The sequence below is a fragment of the Coccomyxa subellipsoidea genome (assembly GCF_000258705.1).
Source record: "Coccomyxa subellipsoidea C-169, whole genome shotgun sequence".
Classification (NCBI taxonomy): domain Eukaryota; kingdom Viridiplantae; phylum Chlorophyta; class Trebouxiophyceae; family Coccomyxaceae; genus Coccomyxa; species Coccomyxa subellipsoidea.
Window position 1 is genome coordinate 102155 of NW_005178037.1, and position 19953 is coordinate 122107.

General features: G+C 54.7%; 4 protein-coding genes across 4 annotated transcripts; 3 read left to right on the plus strand and 1 right to left on the minus strand.

The window, feature by feature from the left end:
* Positions 1–7706: 7706 nt before the first annotated feature.
* On the plus strand, positions 7707–11308 carry COCSUDRAFT_23145 (hypothetical protein; the record flags this gene model as incomplete). The annotated part of the gene is made up of 8 exons (XM_005648328.1): positions 7707–7837; positions 8077–8226; positions 8512–8634; positions 8928–9164; positions 9508–9667; positions 10200–10345; positions 10808–10894; positions 11252–11308. Coding segments are annotated over exons 2-8 (936 nt in total), but the record flags the coding sequence as incomplete, so codon positions are not given.
* Positions 11309–11859: 551 nt separating this feature from the next.
* On the plus strand, positions 11860–13016 carry COCSUDRAFT_53138 (hypothetical protein). Its single transcript, XM_005648329.1, has 2 exons — positions 11860–11929; positions 12349–13016. The coding sequence occupies exons 1-2, from the start codon at positions 11870–11872 to the stop codon at positions 12484–12486; spliced, it is 198 nt and encodes a 65-aa protein (XP_005648386.1). The 5' UTR covers positions 11860–11869; the 3' UTR covers positions 12487–13016.
* Positions 13017–13608: 592 nt separating this feature from the next.
* COCSUDRAFT_62373 (hypothetical protein) lies at positions 13609–18202 on the minus strand (the record flags this gene model as incomplete). The annotated part of the gene is made up of 9 exons (XM_005648330.1): positions 13609–13794; positions 14174–14460; positions 14614–15397; positions 15566–16017; positions 16274–16416; positions 16694–16845; positions 17462–17515; positions 17899–17996; positions 18148–18202. 9 exons carry the CDS (start codon positions 18200–18202, stop codon positions 13609–13611), a joined length of 2211 nt encoding a protein of 736 aa, XP_005648387.1.
* Positions 18203–19082: 880 nt separating this feature from the next.
* Positions 19083–19844, plus strand: COCSUDRAFT_62374 (hypothetical protein; the record flags this gene model as incomplete). The annotated part of the gene is made up of 3 exons (XM_005648331.1): positions 19083–19118; positions 19387–19527; positions 19632–19844. The coding sequence occupies 3 exons, from the start codon at positions 19083–19085 to the stop codon at positions 19842–19844; spliced, it is 390 nt and encodes a 129-aa protein (XP_005648388.1).
* Between the last annotated feature and the right edge of the window lie 109 nt (positions 19845–19953).

Consider the following 19953-nt stretch of genomic DNA (forward strand, 5'->3'; position numbering starts at 1 on the left):
GTCGGGTCTGTGCAGGAGAAACAGCAGGAAGCTGACGTTGGTCTCAAGAGATACCTTCCTTGAAGTCCAATGATCACACCGCTTGTATGAGAGCGTCTAGTTTTCGCTAGATGAAGAAGAGAACAATGAAATTGGACGCAAATAAGAACGCAGAAGGTTTTGGTCCATCCAAGAGCCACGACGTGTCATTGTTTTGTTTGCTGATCAGGTGCGCTGCACGGGCGTCCTAGAAGCCTGCTGCAGGACCCAACCAACGGAGCGCAGGACACAACGACGCAAACGCCCCAGGATACGACGACTCAGACGCCGCAGGACACAACGACTCAGACGCCACAAGACACAACGACTCAAACCCCGCAGGATACAACTCAAGTGCCTCAGGATACAACTCAGACGCCACAGGACACACGAGGAACTCAGGGTGTTCAGGGAAACGACCCATCACAGGTACAGCCCATTCTTGGCTACAGTTAGCGCCACTGGTCTAAGGGACCCTGCCTAGCCTTCGCCCTTGCAGGCTGCAAAGGCGCCTGAAGGGCACTGAATGCACTCTACAGAACCTAACTTCTGCAACTTGACACCATCAAATTTAGGACTCAAGAGTCCCTTCAGCCACAAGTTGCCATCTGAAAGTTCTGCTGCTGATCAACATCATCAGCCTGTAATTTTCTGAGTGCAGCGCTTTTCAGTGGCTCCCTTAATCTGGCTTCGCTGACTCTCTTTCTTGATCAGTATGATCACAGAAAAGCTGATGCGTGTTGTTTGCTGAGCATTGGGGCTATTTGTCCCGAGCCACCTGGCAGAGGTGATTGTTTCCTACCTTTGGATTACTCACCAAGATGCTGCATGCAGGGGACACAGCCGCAGCCTGCACAGCCAGACCCAGCAGGTATGAGTCACCTATTACTCACAGCAGTAGTCTCATTATAATATAAAATTACTTATAAGCAGCCCCAGCTGGCGGGGCGGTAGAAATGCTGAGCACCGTGCCCACGGTTGATTGGGCCTTGCTTGGATCTGGCGAGTCCAACGAGGGGTAGGATTGTGGTAGCCTTTAATTGCAGCTTGTCTGCAGGACGTACCTTGCCCTGGAAAAGCGCGTCATTTATATACAAATGGTTGCAGGCCGAGAGATATTCCTATTGTTGATGCACTCTATTTTACATGCGAGGCAGGCCTTCCTCCGTTCCTTGGTGCTCGCTGTGTCGCCATATCTGCATAATCTCTTGGCCTGACGCTGTGTGCTGTGTGGAGCTTTTGCAGCCATTTGGGCAAAGCTCAAGCACAAGTAACATGCAGTCGTCCCACCCTTTCCTGAAGCGTGTCCAGCGCAGTACTGAGGTGTCTATTTCGAGGAAGAGGAGATGTGTGATCTGCGGGTTGTGATGTGACTGTGGTACTGACCATAGAGTCAGTCCATGCAGCGTCCGGATCAGATGAGGGCTCATGCCTCTGGGTTCTGGAACCTATTTCTGATCCGCCCAGAAGTGTTTGCCACATTGGCTGCCAAATCCACCGCGCAGGGTTTCTCGCTAAAGCCCCCCAGAAATGCTGCATGGTCAGTCCTGGGCTTCTATTATGGCCCTGTCAGAACTTAAGTTACATGACCTGAAAGAATGGGTGCCATTCTGAACCAGGCATTCCTTCGCCGCCGCCGCCAGACGCCGCTGCCGCCACCGATTCTCCTCCCCCGCCACCGCCAGATTCCCCCCCGCCGCCACCACCTTCCGTCGCCGACCCGGCAGCTTCCTTGCCGCCGCCGCCACCTGCCGCAGCCGACCCGGCAGCTTCCTCGCCGCCGCCGCCGCCGCCGCCCGGCAGCTCCTTGGCAGCTTCCCCGCCGCCGCCGCCGGGCGCTGCAACAGACCCTGCCCCACCGCCCCCACCCGGCTCTGGCACACAGGCGAGGCACACTTGCACGATCAGCGTTCCTGTGAGAAATTTCTCTGAGGGACAATGTGGCTTTGATAATGTCTCGAATGAATTACACAAAGCCACAAAAGCTCAGCACAATCAGGCACTGCCCTGCACTGATCTGTGAGGAGCGCCACTGTTTTTGATACTTCAAGGTACATGCCATGTGGTGCACAGTCACACAACAGGATGAGGCTGCAGAGATGGCCCTGCAAGTTGCATGCTTATTTTTTGATACAGCAGGCTTGTCATCTCTGTGCCTGTCACCAGCCTCCTAGTGAGCCTGTCTGTTCAAACATTGCTTGGCCAATTCTCAGAGAACTTCTGGTGTGTCATGCAGGGAGGCACAGGCACAGGCACAGGCACAGGCACAGGCACAGGCACAGGCACAGGCACAGGCACAGGCACAGGCACAGGCACAGGCACAGGCACAGGCACCGGTTCTGCTACAGCAGGTGAGTTGATCCCCAATCTCCCTCAGTTTCTGCTCAAGACTTTGAGCTGAGTCAACACTGTGAGCAGAGAATTGAAATCTGTATGCTGTGCCCCCTCAAATGCTCATGAATGTGCTCCCCTGCTCAGACCCCTTGTGGGGTACCTGGATTGTTCTTTGAGCTCTTGTAAAGCTTTCTAGGTCTCTTTTAAGCGGCCTGGCCCATTTCCAGGGCATGCACGCTCGCATGTGAACTTCGGTTGTACCTTCTTATGCACCCTCGTAAGAAAATGCATAAACAGACCGCTGTATTAGGATCTGATGCAGTCTTCAGCGCGGAATGATACAGCTGCCAAGCACTGTGCCCATAAATTTCGATGTGAATTGAGGTCTTGCGAGGATCTGGCAAGTCTTAACAGGGGCAGGAAATGTGGCAGCCTTTACATGCAGCTTGTCTGCAGACGCACCTTGCCTCTGGCAGGAGAAGGGTATTAAAGAGAATCGCTCCCTATCAAATCAAGCGGCGCAGGCTGCATGATCTTTCTTCTCGCCTCAATCTTCATTGATACGATAGCGCTGTGTCAATCATACTGCTCGGGGGTCTGAGAGAGTGTCATCTGCGATGCAGGGGCAACCGTCAATCTGAACATCAACATAAAGCCCGCGGATCCAGTCGTGGTCCAGAAGGTCTACACTCCAGTCACAACCGCGTTCAAGACCAACAACGTGAACGTGTTCGTCAACACAGTGGTAATCATCAAGAGTGTAAAGGAGTGCGACGCGTTCGTGCAAGCCATTGTGTATGTTGTCAACTCAGGTGCGTCCTCAATGAGGACCTCATCCCTCTGTGTTTGTAGTACCTGTGCCTCAGGAGAAATACTGCTCGACCCTGACCAAGTGCAAGCCATGTGACAGGAAGGTACTCGGTCATTGACTTGACTGCTAGCGTGTGCAGCATAGTTGCACCATACGGATTCGGCCATTCGGCATACGGTGTATATTCGATCGTATATTCGGTGTTTTGGGCCATAATAGGCCGTTTTTGACCGAATTCCGTATGTTTATAGACCGTATGACCGAATATAGGGCCGTATATTCGGTCCCCAAAAAATGTTCCGACCGAATGGTGCAACTATGGTGTGCAGCAGTCTCTTTCAATCTATTGAGAGGACGGGTTTTGGCATGTCGCGCACAGACAAGCAAGACTCCTTCAGATGCTGTGCGAAATAATCTGGCAGTTTGCATTTTCTAGCTGTCATTTGTGATTGTGCCAGCCATGTTATCTGGCCTGGAGGCTAGAACTTGCGAACTTGCAAACTTGCAGCCGTGCAAATAGACTGGACTTTGTGTCACATGCAACGTAGGATCTCCGCACGGCGTGGGCACAGCTTTCACAAAGCTCTACGCGCAAGCGTTTGCCCAAGCCGCGCAGAAGGACGTCAACTCGGCAGCCTTCACAATTGCGCGCATCGCAGTCGGTGCGCAGATCCGCACCAAATTTGTTAAATTTAAAATTATCCAGCTGGCAGACGGTGGTCCAGTGTTAAACAGTGTTGGAACGTTTGTCATCCTAAACATTGTGGAGGCCGGTTGCATGCTAAAAATGGATTCTTGTCAGCTGTAAAGTCATGCCAGAACAGGGGTTGTCAAGGTTCCTAGAAAATCTCAGGCCATCCCCTAAAACCTCCCCCCGGCCGGCTGGCAAGGTAGTAACTGAAATTTCGGGGCATCCCTGAGACACCCGAGGATTTTGAACAGGGACAGGCTGAATATCCCTTGAATCTCTATTTGGTTCAACCTGCCTAAGAAGTCCAGGGGATGCCCCTGAGTCACAGCCACGTGGCTTCAGGGCTATCCATGAGCACCTGAGATTTGCCATTTGTTCAGTAACGAAGTGTTCCTGGCCTGCAGTTGGAGGATTGCCGACTGACTTGCTGGCGGAAGCCACTGTACAGGTGGGCACAAAACATGCCTTCCCCTTGAGGATTTTCCGCTACGAGCAGAATCAAAGCCCAGCCCCTTGCTCGATGGTACCTCTAGATCCCCGCATGCTAATCTTGCTGTGCATTTGTGCCGCGAGTCCAACAAGGGGTAGGAATTTGGCAGCCTTTACATGCAGCTTGTCTGCAGACGCACCTTGCCTTTGGCACTGCCTGGCAGGAAAAGCGTGTGATAATAATAATAATAATAATGTGTGCTGCATCTGCCTTTTCTGCCATGTGCTGTTATCTTCAGCAGGTCAAGCTGGCGCCTTGGGATCACGCGAGTTACATGTGTGGGTTGCCTTGCTTGCTAGTATGAGGTAACGCACCTCAATATTGGTAAATTGAGCTGTGGGGCCGCCTCTTTGCAGGCATTTATTCTGGGAGGCAACACACAGCTGCACTTTGCCCGCGCGTGGGCAGTCGCGGTGGCCGCCTACGGATGCGATGTCGTCCGCCCGGTCCTGCTCCGTGAGTCACCACTTACTCACCTTTTGCAGGCTTTGCATTAGTCACCCCTTACTCACTTTTTTGCTGGCATTGCGTGAGTCACCCCTTATTCATCCTTTGGCAGACATTGCTCAGTGATTCTTGCCGTCACAGCAAAATTAAGGCTGAGGAAGGGATCACCGGGCTGCCACGCACGGCATGTCGGCGGCGGCAGAGGAGCTGCATTGAATCTGGCTGGCAGCCTGTGCAGTGGGGATAGGGATAACACTTGTGCAGGATGTTTTGCATGATCCCTTACAAGGATTGTCACGTTCTCACCAGCGGTATAGAGCTTTTCAAGCAATAATGACTGTGGCCAAAGGGCATCTGCAGCACATAATCTGCATGACTGGTCATGATGTCAATGACTGAGAATAGACGTCTGTCCGGTCACAGTGCTCCGAGGGTGTGTCTCTGTTCAGGTGTGCTAACCGTTACTGTAAACATCGTGACCAATCACTGGGATCTGAGGTCTATATTGGTCACGTCAGTCTATCACGTCAGTCTATATAGTATATCACGTGATCACGAGTGTTTGTCTGTGCAGGTGTGCAGGCAGTGGCTGTGAAGATCGGCAACGGGGGCCTGTTTGTGGTGTTCATCACTCAGATCCCGGCGCTGCAGATCTGCTTCACAGGGGACGTCGCCCGTGCAACGGCCACCGCCAAAGCCAGCGTGCGCTTCCGCACACTCCAAAGCATCCTAGCTGGCGTTCCTAAATATAAATTTGGAATGTGAATTTGAAATAAAATGCTGATTTGGGGGACTTCCTTGCAAGTGAGAAGGAGCGCTGTCTCATCCATGTCAGATGCCCCTCCTTGGCCTGTGCTTTTGTCAAAGTTGTAGCGGACTTCTCTTTACATTGCTTCTCTAGTTGCAAGATCAGGTGACAGCATGCAGAGCTGCAGGAAGGTGTTAGTGTCTTTGACCTTTCATGTGGTCGATTTGAAATCTGCGCATGCTTTCTTGGCTCTCACGCTGTCAAGTTTACTTGGCACATGGTCTGAGGAGAGGCAATCTTGGTGTCCTCGTCACCTGCTGAGTCAGCAGTGCTGAGGTGTACAATTGACATGCAGGTCTCAAGCTTTGGCGGCAGCGGGACAGCCATTGCAGATGCAAAAGCATCTGCAAGTGTGGGCGGCCGTCATTTGCTCATGTAGAGCATCCGAGGGACCAATCAAGACCTGGACAAAATATATCTCAAAAGCTGCAGAAAAACATCGGATCCGCTTGGCAGATAGCCCTGCAACACTGCTCTTGGGCATTTGTGCTGAAGCGGCAGTTTTTGCAGTGACCGGCAGACTTGCAGTGAATAAAAAAAGAAACCCAGCACCCATCAGTAGCATCTCTTGTGTTCAGCTGATTTATATGCATTGCCGGCCTTGCAAGGCGTTAAACTTGCAATGCACAGTAGGTCATCAGCGTACACGAGTCTACCATGCAGATTGTGCATCTGACGACGTCTTCACAGGAGGTGCTTAGAATGTCAATTACTGAGACACTTCGGCCATGTGCTGCTGGCTAAAATGTGTATTGTCGCTGGCTTTGTTGCTATATCTAGAATAGATCTATAGAGTAGATCTAGCTAGAGCAAGCTGCAAGATCTAGAATAGATTGTGACCACCGCCACACTGGCGATAACATCAGGATCTGGAACAATGAAAGTGAGTAATAAAAATTGTCAAGATGAGCATGATGAGCGTGCCAGTGGCCCACTAGCGTGCGTCTAGAGGGCCACATGTGTTGTACAAGCGGCCGACCGGTACCGGGCTCGGCGCCGATTGCGGCAGCAATGGCGCCATATGGCCACCTTGTTTTGAGCTTGGCTTCGTTGGTTCTGATCACCAGGAATGCCAACTGTACAGTGAGGATCAAGCAGCTGCAGGTTTGGTGGGTCAATGCAAATTGAGGAATTTGCATGCATGAAGAGTTTTGACAGGGAAAATCACGGCAAAAATGTATTCGAAAAAGACACCCTGGCGAATGGAAGGCCAAAGTCCTCTTGGAAAATTTGAGCGAAGAGGGATTTCTCCTTGTGATTGGAGCGTGCAGAGCATCTTTGTAGGGATGGGTATCCGCTGAGGCACTATTTAGCTGGTCAGGATTATAGTAAGGTGCCTTGCTGCGACCTTCATATCACTGCGGCTAGCCTTTTACTGGACAGTTTCTAGCTACGCTTGTCTGCGTCCCGCTTATGCTTGTCAGGCTTCTTTAGCAGAGACAATACAATTGCTCGTGGTGCTGGCACCGAAAGGGCGCCTCTTTGCGTTTGCAATTAGCCTTCACACGCAGAAGGTTAGCGATTGCTAGTACCCTCTCAAGTGCCTTTTATCTGCACGACATGTCTGTACTCTGTCACTCTTTCCCTACTTTTCGAGTGCTGCAGTGGCTCATGTTGCCCAGTCCAAGATGTAGTGTTGCTGAAACCTGCTGTCTCCATTGCTGGCGCAGATGCTCAGTGCAAGCACTAATGCCGCACGTGGACCAGCAGCTATGCTGGATATTGTAAAAGCAAATATAAGCAGAGGCAGTCTTCCCTGCATACCCGTCGTGCAAGTCCCCCGGCATGTACTAGCAAGGCAGTGCTGCCTTCCAGGTGGGCTGGTCATAGTGAGCACTTGTGCCTGTCTTCAGCCAAAATGTTCCGCGTTTCATATCATCGTAACACCTAATTTTTAGAAAATTATTGAATGTATACTTTCCCTCGCCAGCAGGTCCTGGGCGACTGGCTAGCTCAGCAGCTAAGAGATACTGGCGTGGACGCAAGCATCTATTGCACCCCCTGTCAGCGACAAGAGCTGCACTAGACGCTCTGACAACCGAGGGGCAGCAGACACATGGTGCCAGCTCACAGCAAACACATCATCTCCACCTGAGCCAGGCGGCTCCAGCCACTGGCACTGACAGTGAAACTGCAGACAGCACATCCAACGGCTCTCCTGCAACAACAAGCGGCCAGGAGGCACAGTACTGCATTGTGAATTTCTACCACCTCACTGACGTTGACCACCCTTTCAAGGTGGCGCCTGCTGTCTATCCCTTCCTCCTTCATTGCATGCATGTGAAAGAGCGCATTTTGCTCTTTGTTCTGCAACATCTCACTGAGACTCGCAGAGAGGTTCTCTCCCGGAATGTCTTCATCAACTCTGAGTCACCAGATGCAATAAGTGCAACTTTGCAGTCCAGCAGGTGCTCTCATCCATTTAATGCTCAAATATCAATTTGCTCTTGCATTTGAAATTTGCTTTTAAATTGCAGACGCTGCGGGAGCACCAGAAGTGGATGCTGGGGCGGGACATCCAGGGGCGCATATACATCAGCGCTCAGGGAATTAATGCGCAGTACAGCGGCCTCCAAAGGGACGCGCTTGAATACGCTCACTGGGTCAGCCAGCGACCTGGCTTTGAGGCATGCTTCTGTCAATTTCTGTCCATTGGAAATTTGGACTCTATAGCTGACTTGTGCTGGATATCTCTGGTGCAGCCACTCGTGCAGTCTCTTGCGCTCCGTCTCTTGTGCTTGCATGTCCTTTGATCCCCAAGTTCCAGGAATGGACAGACCTAAGTTCCATCTGGTGCTGCTCTCCAGGTTCATCCGCTCTTGGTGCAGGCCTTCAAGGGCGTTTCATATTGTGCTCAGTGCATGGGCCTTCCTGTGCCTTGATTTTGACGTTGTATTGTGCTCCCCATGCAGGGCCTGAGGTGGATGGCAGAGGAGTGTGAGGGGCACCTGTTTCCGAAGCTGCGCCTGAAGATACGCCCCAACCTGGTGCAGCTGTCCGGAGGCACACGCGACCTGCCCATCACCGACCCCCAGGTAAAATCCCCTGCAGGAATATTGCATGATCGCAAGCCTTGCAATCATGCAAGCTTGCAAGCGAGCCTTGCCTCGTAATTTCTTAACAGGGTCACTACGGCACTCACAGCAAATGGCTTGATGGGAAGCAAGAGCGGCTCGAGCGCGTGGAACTACAGGATGTGTTCTGCACCCAATGTGTCAATTGTGTCAGCCATCAGGTACATTGAATGCTAGCGGTCAACCCGGCATGTAAGAGTCTGTTGTGCCAGGAGTTTCCACTGCAATTTAAAAGTGCTCCTATGTGCTGCCAGGCCAGGGCCACACCGCTGACTCCCAGCGAGTGGCAGGAGATGCTGCGCAGCGCCATGGCGCCCGCCACCCTCGGGGCCGGCGGTGGGGCACCCGGGGGGATCTCAGGGGGCGCAAGCGGGGGGAATCTGGGGGGCCCCAGTGCTGGAGGGAACGCTCAGGAGGTCGTGGTCCTGGACGTCCGCAACGCGTACGAATGGGATGCCGGGCACTTTGTCGGCGCGCAGCGACCGCTAGAGGTGCGATCCCGTGTTTTTTTAGGCTATCCAGTCGGGTATGACTTTGTTTCAAGCCTTGCACTCGGCATGCATGCAGGTTGGGGGTCACATTTCGAGTGTGTGTTGCATTTGGAAGCGATCCACTGCATGGTTATCTAAATAGCACAATATCCGTACCTACATTTAGCTGATGCAGCAGCCAGGAGGAGCTCTCGGCCCCCAAAGTTCACCACCAAAAAAGGCTTGCGCGTAGCGCTCCTCACAAAAGCAAGCACTACACGCTGTGCTACTCAGCATGGTGCGACTGGCATGCATGTTTCCTCTCCGCTGCATCTGACGAACATGCGTGTATGCAAAAACGCAGGACCACTTCAACGAGACACCCACGGACGCGTCAGGGGATGCGGCGCTGCCGGCGTATCTTCAGGGCGTGTCGCCGGACGCCCCCGTCATGATGTACTGCACCGGGGGTATCCGCTGCGATATCTACTCAACCTACTTGCGCCGCAAGGCACGCAGCCCACGTCTACCTCCAGGCTGCAATTACATTTTCTATGCTAGGCATACAAGCTCACAATGCCTTGACAAGCGATTGGTGAACAACCAACTTTGGTAATCCTATATGACCATGAAACACTGCTTGCATGCATGCAGCACCCCTCTCTTACCTCCTGTGCTTCTGTTCTCACATGTAGGATAAAGCAACTGGTTGCTTCAAGGTGAATATGTCAAGATATAATTGCCCGGCTCTGCGGGGGGTGCAAGAATCCGTCTAGTGACAATCCTGTACTGCACTGCTGGGCTGAAAGGCTGTAGGACATGCTCGGCGTGCTTGAATTTTGGGACTGTTGTGTTGAATGTTGCCTGGTCTCACGCTCGCATCTAGCAGCAGCACAAGACCACCAGTCGGACCACATGCATGTGTCAGCGCCGAGTGTTGAAGCTGTCTTTGCTGCACTTACCTCTCTGTGAGCCATGCATCTTTCCTGAGGGGACCTGACATGCACAGGTCAGGTGCTGAGAGGCTTGGTAGGGATGTGAGCGTTGCTGTGTCAGCGCAGGGCTTCAGGAACCTGTACACGCTGGAGAAGGGCATCCAGAACTACATGAGTGAAAAGGGCGATGATCTGTGGAACGGCAGCCTCTTTGTCTTCGATGCACGCATGGCAGTCGGCCCAGGTGATCCCGCCATTGTCAAATACGTGATGTCCTCTTGCGCAGCCCGAGACACTCCTTGACAACTGCTGCACAGGACAAGTGGTACCCTATGAGTCATGGAAGAGGGATCTGCAGGAATCCACAGGCTGCACTAACATAATCCCAGTGCTGAAGAGTTTCCATGCGCAATATTCAGACCAAAAGACAAAGCACATACCTTCCCGTGTACTGATGAGAATGTAGTAGATACATGTTAAGAGGCACGTGCACTCATTCCTGACATCACAAGATGGCGGGGATCAATGTTCTATTGACCGGGGGCTGTGATTCGGAACAGCATGCAATATGGCATTCTGGTCCCTTGCCCTGCCTTTAGATACAGTGTCACCCTCACGGACGCCGGTTCTGAATAACCGTTTTCTGTCGTGTCTGAGGGTGTGCTTGTTGGCGCGGCAGGGCAGCAGGGGGCGGCTGCGCGGCAGCTGCCGGCAGCCGCGCCGTGCCAGATGTGCGGGGGGACTGCGGAGCTGCCGCATGCCAACTGCGCCAACATTGACTGTAACAAGCTCTTTCTCGCCTGCCCCGTCTGCAAGGTGAGCGCCCACAGCCCATATCAGCACATCATAGCATAAGATTGCGTCATAATCGCTTGCCTGCAGCCGCTAACGACAAGCTATTGGTTGGGTTGCAGCAATTAGTCCCATGCACATCTGGCCCCGGCTGGCGCGGGGCGGTAGAAATACTGAGCACCATGCTCACGGTTGATGTGGCCTTGCTTGGATCTGGCAAGTCCAACAAGGGGTAGGACTGTGGCAGCCTTTGACTGCAGCTTGTCTGCAGGACGTACCTTGCGTTTCGGCGAAGAGATGCGTGTGATGATTGGCAAAAATTGCAATGCTATGAAACACTCGCGTTCTCATGCCTCATCGCATTCCATGATTCTGGTGCAGACGAAGCACGGCGGGTGCTGCTGCGAACAATGCACGCGCACCTCGCGACTAATCCGCCTGCCGAACAGCGGCGGCAATTATGCGCGATGGCTGGACGCTGCAACCGAGGGGCTGCAACGGGGGGACCAGGAGGGGGGCGAACCCCCCAACGAGCCTGCCCGCCAGGTGTGCGGGTCACCTTGTGATCTCATAAAAAAGCGACTTGTATGTTTGGGACAATGGCTGATGTGAGACACGCGTGGTGCTTGCGTTGACAGTCTCGTGCGACAGCTTGGTTCCCTGGATTTGGTAACGCGCGGTGGTTTTCTAAATTCCCAGTGACACCAGTGGCTTGCGATCTCTTTGCTCGACAATTATAAAATGGTTTAGAGGTCATGCTCAAATTTCTTCTGAATGTGTGCCTCTTTCCTTCTCTCCTCGTCCTTGCAGACGGAGCTGTCTGTATTGTGAACTTTCCTTCCACTGGTCATTATCCGGCCTTCAGCTGCTGTTTTGTGAAACTAGTGTATGTGTCGCGTGCAGGAGGAGCTGCGGAGGAGGCAGGCTGCGCTGGCGCGGCGCATAGCCGAGGGCCGCGGCGACGGCCGCGCGCGCAGGCGGCTAGCGCGGAAAGAGCGAATGGCGCAACGCACGGCTGCCGAGCGCGCCGCGCACAATGAACGGCGGCGCCTAGTACAGGTGCAATTTGCGGCCTCTGCGAATGCGCCGGTCCTTGCGTGAGTGCAGGCAGAGATGTGCTGTGCCTGCAGCTGTCCTGCACTGGAACCTGGCCCCTCTTGGCGATTGCATAAGCTTCTTGAGCGGCGTCGAGCCAAAGGGCTTCAGAAAATTTCCACGTCATAGCATAATTTTTCTTGGGGGTATCGTCTCTTGTGCATTTCCATTTTGTGTGGCAGAATGCTCCTGAGTTGCCTGTTATTACTGGGTGCAGTGTCCACTGTCTGAGCTGTCTATTAGAGGGCGCATAGCTTGGAATCCCACTGCCTGCTGTTCAGTTCGTCACATCATGTTCTGGTATTAAAATGCTAGTGCTTGGTGGTCAGGGGCATGGTGGCTTTGCAGGGGACCCTCACGACTGTGTTACTTTTCTTTTGCAGGAGGCACTGCAGGCGCAGAGGGAAAAAGAAGCAGGAGAAGAGGCAGGTGCTAGGGCTGACCTGGCTGACCGCCTGGCAGAGCTAAGGTTGCGCAAGCAGCAGCAGCAGCAACAGCCGCAGCTGGCGGAGGCCGCCTGATGTCAATAAGAGTATTAGCAATTATCTTTATGAGTGGCGAACCCAGAGCGTAGAGGGCCATAGGGGCATACACAGGTCCGTCTGCAGCCGGAACCTGGGGCCGATATGCACAGGCTTGCAGCCTTGTCAACTCGCAAATGCACCCTTGCCGCCTACAGGTCTACACCCCCTTCATACACGAATGCTGAGGGGCCATCCCTAGCAAACCACTCAAAACTTCAGGACGGATTTCGACAGCGACGCTGCGGATGTCGATGCTGCATTTGAGGACAGAGAGACGCAGTGCAGATGCTGTTGCGAGCTGTTCAATGTCGTTTTGTATGGAGTACGATTTGTCAATGTCCTGACTAATGTTACAGAAGAATGACTCTGCTCAGAACTCGCATGCACCCAAACAGAACCACTGCGAGGTGCTTGAAAGAAGAAAGGGAAATAAGTTGCACAGTCTATAAATATAGCGAAGATGCATTGCAAATTGGAGAGTCTGCCACAAGCATGCTCACTCACAGCAATGTAATCAACTGGTACTCAACTAGTATTCCTATTCAGTGCGCCCAGAATACAAGTGCCTGAAGACCTGCATCTCTACTCTGGGGTGTCAAATTATTACCATACATCGATTAATACGATGACCTGGTTTTCAAGAGCTCTCTACTGCAAGCCCCTACACTTAGCAATTCTATTTTAGACAACACTTCGAGTTATATCTTGCACAACAAGCGACGCACCTAGTAACTGTTCGAGAGTCCTCGATGCACAATGCTGCTATACGGAGGTCCAACGTTGACTGCCTCATTACTGTCAACAGAAAAGGAGCTACCTACAAGGTTATTTCTGACCAGGAGATGCTTCACCGGACATGGCGCTGACGAACGAACGAACGACAGACCTGACTATGAACATGCTTATATTGGGAAAAAGACCAGAAGTCCTCTGCTTAAATCTGTCTGAGACCCACGGTCACTAAATGATAAATTCTTGGCAGCCCCAAAAGCAATCTGCTTCATCTAACTTATTAAGACGCCTTAGGTCTTCACAATCACAATTTTGGAAGGAGCGGTGATGCCCGCTTCTCTGAACCCTTCTCATCCTTCTGTCTCCCTTGCATTTGCCAGTTTCAGCTCAGGGCTGGTTCTGCAGGCCGTTTGAGACTGGAGCTGTCGCCTGAAGAACGGGCACTGCAGGCGCCCCGAACCTGTTTGCAAAGTTTGCTGCCGATCGGCTCGGCAAGAGCGACGGGGCGAGCACCGGCGCGGCAGTAGGGGCAGACGCTCCCTGGTAGGCACTGCCATAAGACCTCCTCGGAGCCTGCAACACGACTTTCATGTCCAGATATCCAGATTTTGCAGGCCAAGTGAGCTGCATTGGTTTTTAAAAGTTTTTAACACCATTATAAAGCAACACCAGGAAAATTTGAGGTCCTGTTCAGGCTGCCTGCGCCATGCATGCATGCGTGCAACATGCGGAGACACAGCCTCTCGGCGCATCAAAGGAAAACAGAATTCTGCCCAGCAGATATCTAGGATCACCTAGGTTCCGTTTGGACACCCAAATGGCAGAGATGCACGTTCAACTCAGGAAAGTAGAAAATCAGGACGTGAAAGTTGGCATGCATGCGCACCCCTGCAGGCCCCTTGGGATATTGGGGCCGAGTGCCTAAGTGGCGCGGCAAGACCGGCAAACTGACCTCAGAGGCCGAGGCAGGGAACGCCTCCGGAGCCGGCGCGCTGCCGGGAGCCAGCGAGTAGCTGGACACCGGCAGGGAAGCTGCCGGGGCCGGCGCGGCAGCCGGCGCAACAGCCGGCGCGGCGGCCGGCGGGAAGCTGCTGGGAGCGGCTGCGGCCAAAACAGGCGCACCGACGGGGCCGATCAAGCTCGCTGCAGGGGCCGTTGCTACCACCGGGGGTAACGCTACAATCGGCGCAGGCGCAGGTGCCGCAGATACACTGGCCAGAGGCAGGGAGGGCGCAAGCGCTGCGCAGACAGAACATGGTGCATCAGTACAAGAGCGACTTCAAATTTTTGCTTTTCCAGCTTTCCTAGTCTGCTGATACAGGGTTGCGTGCTTAAGATATGATCTTGTGGTGATTCTGGCGCTTGTTGAAGAAGATGCGCTGATATGCAGACCTGCGCTCACGGCGGGTGCTGGCGCAGGGGCGAGGCGTGCGGGCAGCGTCACAGGCACAGGCAGCACTGCAGGGCGCATGGCCTGCACCGGCGCGGGTGCCGGGGCGCGCGCCATGGGTGCCTCGCCGGCCGAGATGGCGGCCGCGGCCGGGGGCAGAGCCGGGGCCACCGCAGGCGCTGCTGCGGGCGCCCGCACGATGTTAGTTGCGACCGGGCCGGTCAGAAGCGGCCGGGGCTGCGCAGCGGCCGGTGCCGCCGCCGGCGCGCTCGTCACCGAAGCCGCCGGGACCGGCGCGGGCGCAGACACGCTCGGCAGGGCGACTGCGGCTGGAGCCGGCGCCGGAGCTGCCACGCCTGACCGCGCCGCGAGCGCGGCGGCTGGCAGCACGGCGGCTGCAGCGGCACCTGCCGCTGCCGCGCCCGGGAAGCCAGTGGCCGGCGCGGGGGCCGGCGCGGGAACGGGCGGGGACAGCGCCACGATCGGCGCGGGGGCCGGCGCGGGAACGGGTGGGGATAGCGCCACGACCGGCGCCGGTGCAGGCGGCTGGACGGATGCAGCGACTGGGAGAACCGCTGCTGCCGGGGCTTGTGCCGGGGCAGCCACCGGCGCTGCGGCCACGACCGGTGCGGGAGCTGGTGCTGTTTGCGTGGAGGTGACTGGTAGCGCCGCCACTGCGCTCTCCGGGGCCGGGGCGGGAGCAAGCATTGTAGGGGGCGCGGCCAGCGGAGCCGGGGCCGGTGCTGCTACGGGTGGCGGGACAATAGCAGCAGCCGGAAGCTCTACCTGCACAGGCCAAATCTACAAGTAAAACTCTTGTTATTTATGCTGTTTTTACTGCATGATGCGTGGCTTTGCAGATGTTGGGCGCTCGGCAGTATCGCGGCGAGTATTGCATCCATTTGTAGAGGGAGGTGGCAAAGTCAATAAGACTGAGGTTGCAGGGAGCCTCACCGGAGCTGGGACTGGCGCCAAGGTCGCTGGCTGAGGCGGCTCCACCGGCGGTTGAGCGGGAGGCAGGCTGAAGGACGACACCGCGCCGCCAGCAGCGCTCGGCGGCTCCACGGCTGTGGGCGCCGGGACGGGGACGGCCGCGGCTGCAGCGGCGGCCGGGGCCGGCACCGGCGCGGCGGCCGCGCGGCTGCCGCCGCCGACCGGGAGCGGGATCGCGCCGGCCACTGGCCCCGACGGCGCCTGCGCCGGCGGAGCCGGCGTGGGCGTGGGGGTCTGCGCGGGTGCCGGGCTCGGCGTGGTTGCGGCGGCCACGGCGGCGGCAGCTGCAGGGGTTGGAGTGGGAGTGGGAGTCTCTGTTGGCGCAGGGGTTGGAGCCGGTGCAGGCGATTGCACCGGGGCGGGGCTTGGGGTCGCGGTCGGTGTGGGGGTCGGAGTGGGCGACGGCGCATTCACTGCAGCACACAGCATTCAAGCTCCTCAGTGGCTCCCATTTCCGCCTTTGTGTGATCAGTCTTATTATGTCAATGGGAGCAGGTATCAGCCCTGTTGTACGGGTTGCCGCGGATCACCACGTTATTACCAGGAAGCAGTCGTTGCTGTCCCCATCTGAACTCCAGCAGCCTCCAAATTATCTGCGTCACTCCCTGTATAGAATGAAGATCAAGCCAGAGGTTTACTGTGGTGATGGTAAAAGTGCCAGAGACTGACCTGGCACGGGCGGCGGCCGGGTGGGGACTGTGCGCGATGACGTGGCGGTGATGGCACCGGAGGTCCAGACTTCTTGTGGGCCGACCGGAGGGAACACCTCCGGCCGGTTGGGGCTCTTCACACGCTTCAGCGCGCATGTGAACCTGCCACCACAAAGCCACTCTTGAGACTGTTGTGCCTTACAAAGACATCATGACCAGGACGCAGGTATTTCCATGCATGATGCAGGTACTTCCTAAATGCATTCTGGTACAGGGTGCCCCTCAACCTGAGAAGAACAGGCCACAGGAGTGCAATGCAGTGGCAGTTGCAAGTGCACCCAGCTGAAGCGGTCCTTGATAGGCGATGCTAAAGGCAAAGAAAAGCAAGAAAATGGCACCTTCCGTGGTGCCTAATCAGGCAAGCAATTTTAAAACTTACTTGGGCCACTGGTTGTTTGCGGCGCAGCCCCCGTTACGGCCGAATTTGTTGGGGTCTGTAGGGTTGGAGGGGTTGAAATTGTATTGGGCAGGGTCGCAAGTGTCATCGCAGCCGTCCCCAGTCTCTGGGTTGCAGAACGTCCACACATTGCACTGCGCAAGCAATTGCAAATATCAGTCAACCCCATTCGTTTCAGCAGCGATGGACTATTCGTTCTTCCATGACATTGTGAGCTGCTGCTATCAACTTGTTGTAATGTGATTCTGAGATCCACACATTGCACTGCAAGACACAGTCGGACATATCAATAGACCCCATTGATCTGAAGGGGCGCTTCTCTGTGTGTCAAGGATATATAGCCGCTGCTGTCAACTTGCTCGGTACAGCACGCACGGCATGTTCAAGCAGGCTTTGATGAACAATGCTTCTGTCATTCTGCAATTAACTCTTCAAGAGTATCAATAGAATTCTCTGCGTATCACGGACATGTGAGCTGCAACAGCAGTCAATTTGCCCGGTGCAACATGCACATTGAGCTGAACGTGCTTCTTTGACACAGGAGACTGTCAATCTGCAGGAGACTCCCTTGGCTGCACTATCAAGGGCTCTGCCTGCACCGTCTGCCAGACGGTGTCAATACTGATGCTGCTCACTGTCATATGATATGACTTATATCGCTGCCAGGCAGGGGGTCAGAGCAAGGGTGCAAGGGCAATGACTCGCCTTGGAATTTTTCCTGCATTCGTTGCAGCAGTCATCCGCTGTGACCACTGTGGGGCCCCCGTTCTGCCGGCTGTTGACATCCAGCTCCACAATATCACCCTGCACCATGAATTTACATTCGAATTCAAACACACATGCCCTCAGCAGCCCCATCAATCCTGTCTGGCATGTACATCCCAACACAGACACTGGACGTCTTTGGGTTGCTGCTGTCAACACCCTTCTCCACTGCGCAGGAGACCATTCCAAGGTCAGCATACTGCTAGATGCTTGAGACAGCGCTGTCCCCCAACACACTATGAACACTAGGGACTTGTTTGGTTGTCCATATGGGGCCCAGATAGGCCCGTTCAAGCCAAAAGACCCACATTCGCGGCCGGAATTGTGATCAAAACAAGCCGGAAGTGCCCCTGGTATTGATAGTGACAAGCAGAAAAGGGTCATGATTGTGGGCTGCGCAGGTGTAATGAAATTCCGGGCACCTGGTAGTTTGCATGTGCCACATTGCAGTCGCCAGCAGGGCAGATGGGCTGCAGCCCGGGGGCAGGTGCCTGGCAGCGCCAGTCTGCAGAGGCGATGCCTGCGCAGCAGAGCACTGGAATTACTAACCCAGCCCCGGCGCACATTGTGTTGCGGAGGGAAATATGCTTAAAGTAAAGGATCTGTCTGTATTTGGGGCCGACTCAGGTCACGCGATCATGAAGGAAGCACGCAGGAGGTCCTGGGAGCACCTGCAAGGCTTGTGATGATGAGAAAAAGGATCGCCACTCCCAGATGCCGTGCCATCAAGTGCTTCCTGTGACACACATGGTGTTGTGGACACACAGCGTTGGACAATACCGAACATGAGGCTCTAGGATGAGCTACAAAGGAATCTTGTGATACATATTGAATGTGTTCGTCCCAGTCCCAGCCTTACTAAGTATTAAAAAAGTGGACCGCGCCTCCAACTTTGTGATGACAGTGACGTTCTTTACAAGACAAGTACACAATCGCGATCATCGGCGGCAGATTTCAGTGACAAAGCATAGTATTTGGTGAAACAAACCTCCCGTTCTCCTTAGCCGGCCCTTTTTGCTTGACGGTAAATTTATTGGGGATGCGGGATCTGCACGAATTCGCCAGCAAGCCCTCGCGATGCCCACAGATCTGCGCACAGAAGGGGAAAAGATCGTTACTTTGGCACGATGCGTATAAGTGCACAGCATTGTAAGGCCAATCCCCATCCACAGCCCGCCGCAGCTTCGAGCGCATGCTTCTGACGCGCTTGTTTCGATGTCCATATTATTGGCTGGAGGCTTCTATGCGTCAATCAAATTTCGGATCCTGATACAGGGTGTTGTATTTCTTGACTTCATGTTCCATGAGTAGACCAACTCGCTGCGATCTGTGTACGGGATCGATGTGTACTCCTTGCGTTCGCTCACCTTGTTCTTCACGACCTTGCTGACTCAGCACGTACGGTCAGTGCTGACGGTGGGTCAAATCAAGCATCTTTGCATACAAGAAACACAGAGACTTCGCTTACTGAAGGAAGATGCCTGCAACTCTCAGCGATGGCAGCGGAACGGAAGCTGGCGTCATGCTGAGTAATTCATTAGTGATGTCTGTGTAGGAACGCCTCATACAGGATTTATCCCCGATTTCAAAATGAAATGTCACAGAAATGGTAAATGTGAGTCAGAATAGGGAGGCTGGGCTGGTACCTAGCGACCTGGGACAGTGTAGGGGAAAAGAAGCAGCACATGCTGGTTATTGCACGACCCAGGGGACGTCCCAATGTCGACGTTTGCTAAACCCATGGGCCAGCAGCCTTTGCACAGCCTTGGGTACAAGCTGCAAAGTATCCTGCCTGCCAGGTGCATTAGCCCTGAGGGGAGATCTTTCCAAGCTTGCAGGACACCAGCTGACTAAAGGGCGCTCGTGTGCATGCGTGGGCGGCACGGACGCAATCAACTTCACGGGCAAAGGACGGCGAGCGCAGCGACACCGGCGCACAAGGCGTCACCGGCCCGGCCGGACCCACAGCGCCAGTCCCATGCCGGATTCAAGGCCAGAGCGGCAGTGACATCAGCGCGGGCATCGGGACGCCCATCTTTGCTTACATTCCTGTAAACACCTACCAGGCAGAGCAAACGGAAGCGGGCAGGTTTTCACGCAGGCAGTTGATGCGACGGTGGACACCTTTGGGTTCTACTTGCTGGTATGGGACCAGGTTCCTTTCGCCGCGCATCTGTACGCGTGGAACACGACAACGTCCAAGCCCACGGGAGCGCCCCTGTTTGTCAGTGAGCCAAGTTCCAGCGCAACAGATCGCTCCCTGCCTTTCAAAATGACCGCCTGCGTCAACCTGCTGGCCATATCTCAGTACATCATATTCCTGTGCTCTGGCGGCCTCTGGCCTGCTCCTCTCAACTTGCAATTGTAGGCCGCCGGCATCTCCGTCAACACCCCTGGGACAGGGTGGGTCGGCGCCTTGACGGGAATACCACAACCGAATTCACTTCGACGACGTGGCATGCGGTTGCGCAACCGCA

What these genes read in the sequence shown, in the direction of transcription:
- COCSUDRAFT_53138 (XM_005648329.1), top strand. Translation starts at nt 11,870, where the DNA reads ATGGCGCAACGCACGGCTGCCGAGCGCGCCGCGCACAATGAACGGCGG. An exon ending in AACGGCGGCGCCTAGTACAG is followed by an intron (nt 11,930 to 12,348) that starts GTGCAATTTGCG and finishes TTTCTTTTGCAG; the next exon opens with GAGGCACTGCAGGCGCAGAG.